The sequence below is a fragment of the Triticum aestivum genome, chromosome 4D, assembly GCF_018294505.1.
Source record: "Triticum aestivum cultivar Chinese Spring chromosome 4D, IWGSC CS RefSeq v2.1, whole genome shotgun sequence".
NCBI classification, from domain to species: domain Eukaryota; kingdom Viridiplantae; phylum Streptophyta; class Magnoliopsida; order Poales; family Poaceae; genus Triticum; species Triticum aestivum.
Window position 1 is genome coordinate 106,188,370 of NC_057805.1, and position 5,459 is coordinate 106,193,828.

The window sequence follows — 5,459 nt, forward strand, 5'->3', positions numbered from 1 at the left end:
AATGGGAGGGGCGCCTACCAAAGCCCTTCGCAGAGTCTCAGTCTGACTGTGATGAGATCCATCCATCGTCTCCATCTTGGGGCCATTGCCACAGTTAGGAGAAAGAGAAAGAAACTTCAATGAATGACCCGGTTTATTGGACGCAATTAACAAACTAGACTAGTCCTAAACTACGGAAACCGATATCCATTTGCCCTAGTCGCCACAGGCAAGCCGAGGAGGAGAGGAGAGAGATCGACGGGGCGACTTGAACGTCAAGGCAAGGGAGGGGGTTGGCGGCTGGTTACATATCTTAATAATTAACAATTTGAGTTGGAAATAAATAAATGTATGTTGCACGTGTATGCCTTCTAGGATTTAAATAGATAGTTTCATCTACCAGAAGTTTGTTGATGTTGTTTGCAGAGGAAATTTGCTGGTTGGTGATCACATTATCACGAAATTGAAAATGAACATTGTGCTATGTCATGGTAGTATCTTGTTGCTTTTAGGGTGGAATGGTCATTTGGATAATCTTGTTTGAGTGATCTTTTTATGTATATGAATCCACTTCTCATGTTGTTTCTCTACTTCATGTTTTGTTATTAATGATTAAATCATTGAAGCGATGCAGTGCAAAGTGGAACTCACGGCAAAGTGGAAAGAACCTAGTGGCAGAGGTGTTGTTTGACACACAGTCAGAGTCGGTCTCATCGGCCACACATTCACCACTATTTCTAAATACATAGAGTGAGACATAAAGTTATTATACTTAGAGAAAACACACCACCTCAGAGTAAAAACGAAGAAGGATATGCCCAATGAGTGGTCGTCGGAGAGAAAACAATTTTTTTCCATGACGAAAAGGGCAACTTGTCGCCACACGACTAAAACGACAAAACGAAAAATGGTATACCATTTAATCGCCATTGCCACATGTCCCTTTTTTCGTAAAGGTACTCTGTTTAAAAAATTACCCGTTTGATTAATGCAATGGAAGGTTTTAAAACTATTTCTACCTGTTAATAAAAAAATAACATGACCCCAAATCTCTTCGAGGCCTCCAAATATTCTCTCATTTATTTTTAGTTTCTCTAGACTTCGTGTGCCATTTAGTTCCTATGTTTTGAATCCACAGGAGGCAAGGTATGTCTCAATAATGTGTCTCTATTTGCTAGTTTTTTTTTCAAGTGTTTTGAAGTTCCATACCCTTTAGCCGTCGTCGGCAACAGACAAAAATTGTGTAAGAAAAAAAATAGTACAAAAAGTGCTTGACTGCACATATAAAATCTAAAGATCACGTATTTGTACCATTTCCGGCCATGACGGCGATAGACAGAAACGCCTCCTCGTCCGAAAAGAGGCCGAGGAAGAGAGAAGGAGGGGTCAACGGGGCGACCTGAACGTCGAGGCAAGGGCGGGGGTTTGCTGCTGGTTACATATTTTAATAATTTACTATTGGAGTTGAAAATAAATAAATGTATGTTGCACGTGTACACCTGCTAGGAGTTAAATAGATAGTTTAATCTACCAGCAGTTTGTTGATGTTGTATGCAGGAATCTTGTGTATGGTATAGTAGTATCTTGTTGCTTTTAGGGTGGCATGGTCATTTGGATAATCTTGTTTGAGTGATCTTTTTATGTATGTGAATCCACTTCTCATGTTGTTTCTCTACTTTTTTTTCGTTATTAATGATTAAATAGTTGAAGCGATGCGGTGCAAGGTGGAACTCATCGCAAAGTGGAAAAAACCTAGCAACAGAGGCGTTGTCTGACGCAGTCAGAGTCGGTCTTAACGGCCAAACCATCACCACTATTTCTCAAATACATACAATGAGACATAAAGTCGTTATATTTAGATAAAGCACGCCACCTCGGTGTAAGAGCCAAGAATGATATGTCCAATGAGTGCTTGTCGAAGAGGAAGCAATTTTTTTTATGACGAAGAAGACAACTTGTCGCCATACGACAAAAAGACAAAACGAAACATAGTATATCATTTAATCGCCATTGCCATATGTCCCTTTTTCGGTAACGGTATTCTATTTGAAAAATTAGCGCGTTTGATTAATGCAATGGAAGGTTTTTAAATTATTTCTACTCGTTAATGAAAACATTAACATGACCTCAAATCTCTTGGAGGCTTCCAATATATTCTTTCACTTATTTTTAGTTTCCTCTAGACTTCGTGTGTCATTTATTTCCTATGTTTCGAATCCATAGGAGGCAGGGTATATATCTCAATAATGTGTCTCTATTTGCGAGTTCTTTTTTGAAGTTCCATACCCAGAAAAATAGTACACAAAAAGTGTTTGACTGCACATAGAAAATCTGAAGATTACGTTTATGCAGCATTTCCGGCCCTGACGGCGATAGACAGAAACGCCTCCTCGTCCGAAAAGAGGCCATCTCGTGAGCTTCCTCGCCTTCGCACGCGGACCGCCGGCACCGGCCACCACCACCGCCATGTTGCGCGCAGCCGCTTCCCGCCTCCTCGTGCCCCTCCGGAGGCCCTCCCTGTCTCCGGCACCTTCCACGGCGGCCTGCACTCTGCGGCACCTCCGCCTCTTCTCCCCGCCGCCGCAGCCGCGTCGGGGTCCGGATGCGGAGGTGACGCCGGCGGAGGCGCGGCGTCTGGTGCGGCTCGTGGGCGTGGAGGCGCTCAAGAGGCGGCTGCGGGAGGACGGGCGCGGCGAGGTGGTCGGCTACGGGGAGCTCCTCGACGCATGCGTGGAGGCCGGCGCGGCCCGCACGCGCGGCGAGGCGGAGGTGCTGGCCCGGGCCATGGACGACGCCGGCGTCGTGCTTCTCTTCCGGGACAAGGCGTACCTCCACCCCGAGAAGGTCAACATTTTGCTCTTGCTAGGTTTTCTTCACTCGCGCCTTCCCTCTTTGTAGCTAAACCTAACTAAACGAGGTGCTTTCACGACGATCTGTTCTCCGATTCCAATTGGCAGCGTTTATTTAGTGATTCGAGTTCTTGTGCACGGAGAGCTTTACTCGTGAAAGCATAGACTTTTTGAGTACTAGTTTAGTCATATCTGCGAATTGAATGTTCTACGATCATTAATTTACCAGATCACTACTTAGTTTGAATAGGTAGCAACTCAAAGCTGATCAAATTTGGTAGAAATACAGTGGCTTCAAATGCAATTTCATTTACCTCAGTTTTTGTGGGAAATGCTTGTATTGGGGTCATGCATTCCTGTTTGAACCGCTGCGCCATAGGGAGCCCGGTAGACTGATTTGCTGTCCAAATTGATTACTAGATGATATTGACCACTGTTTAATTGTGGAATTGTGTTTAATTGTGTGGATGAACAATGAACGGTGGAAAGGACTAGTGTTGGGTGAGGTAACAATAATTTAGCTGAAGTAGCATATAATCAGCCGGTGCATAGATTAATTTTATCAGAATTATAGAAAACAAGATTGGACAATTCACATCATGTGGTAGAAATAAGGGATTTCCCTTCTCTTCACCTACCCTGGTCAGAATAAGGACCTTAGAATCCTGTGAGCAGAAAAGTGGACATTGTGTTCCTATTTAGGTGATGCCTACACCAGTTAAAAGCATCCAAGCATCCACCTCACATGTAGGCAATAAATCCAAAAACTTTATATTTATTCAACAAGGATTGCCTCATCAATAATTCAGCATAACGTTGTTTCTGTTGCTTTCATATGTGGGCAAGTGACAACTTTGAAATCTTTTGTGGTGATCTAATATGTATGGTTGTGAGTTATTTGGTAAGGGTTGATCATTTTTCTTATGCTATACGAAAAAAGGCGGACATGCAGTTAAATTTTCAACTGATATATTTATGGTCAATCACTGTTTTTAGGTTGTGGACCTGGTCAGAAGGGCGGTGCCGCTTGCACTCGCACCAGACAACGACACGAGAAAGGAAGAGTTTAAGCAGCTCCAGGAAAAGAAGGAAGAGATCGACAAGCTGGCACACAAGCAAGTCCGGCGAGTCCTGTGGACTGGCTTAGGGTTCTTCATGTTCCAGGTTGGGATCTTCTTCCGTCTCACGTTCTGGGAGTTCTCATGGGACGTGATGGAGCCGATCGCCTTCTTCACGACCACCTCGGGGCTGCTGGTTGGCTATGCCTACTTCGTCATCACCTCAAGGGACCCGACGTATCAAGACTTCATGGAGAGGATGTTTGATTCGAGGAGGAGAAAGCTTTGCGTGAAGCATGGTTTCAACATGGAGAAGTACCTGGAGCTGCAGAAACATTGCAAGTGCCCTCTGGAAGGCAATCATTCTCAGGGGCATGACTAGCAACACCTGAGCTGAAGTTTATCAGTTGTTTCTTGATGCTGACAGTGTCATCTCTAGCTTTTAGAAGAGCGACCGTTTGCATTACCTTATACTGAGTTTGTATTACCAAAGTGATATATATATATATATATATATATATATATATATATATATATATATATATATATATATATATATATATATATATACATAAACCAGCTGTCACCTAACAGGTTAAACCTAACAGTTTAAGCTTATTTAGCCCTGTGTGTATCAAGTGGGTGTGCGAGCTGTGGTTGTGGTCACAGCTCTGCAAGTGTTCAACTATCAATCTTGCAGCGCCGGCAAGGCCAGGGCTTGGGCTGTCAGCCCAATGCGGTGACAGGCTGACAGACACCATCATCTGCACTTCGTTACAACATCTCTAATAGAAGATAGACGATACAAATTTGGAGATGTAAACAGGATACAAATTTGGAGATGTAAACAGGAGATGTAAAATTTTGCATCTTAAAAAAAAGACAATTCCAATAGATAATGTATATTTGTGATGTAAAAGTGCAACTCCAACAAATGATGCAAATGAAGATGTAAACTAGTTCAACTGCGGCATGCCGGCGGTGCGGGCTGCGGACTGAGCGGCAGCGACGGAGCTTCGAAGGAGTGCCGACAGCCGAGCGATGAGGAGCGGCGCGGCGCCCGAGCCTTTGCCTTCAAATGCGGCGGCGGGAGCTCGAATTGCCAGCAGCAGGGGCTCGAATTGGGCGGCGGATTAACAGCGGCAGGGGCTCAAATTGGGCGGCGGATTAGCGGCGGCGGGGCGGCACAAGAAGCTCGAATCAAGTGGCGGCAGCGTGGAGGCGGGTGTGCGGCTCGAATCCGGAAGCGGCGGGGTGGTAGGTGTAACACCCTGAGAATCATGCTACAGTAACCCCCTGTGATTAAGCTAATCATGTTGCTAAACAGGGCTTGATCACATTTGAATCACACCCTTTTCAAACTCCTAGTTCAAACTTCAATTAAATTTAAAAGTGGAAAATAAAAGTTTTCAAAAACTCTAACAAAAATGTTCGGTGGGTGCTAAATAATACACTGGTAATTATGGTGGAGAAAACACATTTTTATAAAATACCAAAATACTTTTAAATGAAATAAAACAGAAAAGAAAATAAACAAATAAAAAGAAAACAGAAAACAGAACACAGTCAGAGA

General features: G+C 43.7%; 1 protein-coding gene across 1 annotated transcript; it reads left to right on the forward strand.

Moving 5' to 3' along the window:
* The first annotated feature begins 2,320 nt into the window (after nucleotides 1–2,320).
* Nucleotides 2,321–4,378, forward strand: LOC123096525 (calcium uniporter protein 6, mitochondrial). The gene is made up of 2 exons (XM_044518271.1): nucleotides 2,321–2,823; nucleotides 3,825–4,378. Exons 1-2 carry the CDS (start codon nucleotides 2,446–2,448, stop codon nucleotides 4,266–4,268), a joined length of 822 nt encoding a protein of 273 aa, XP_044374206.1. The 5' UTR covers nucleotides 2,321–2,445; the 3' UTR covers nucleotides 4,269–4,378.
* The last annotated feature ends 1,081 nt before the right edge of the window (nucleotides 4,379–5,459 follow it).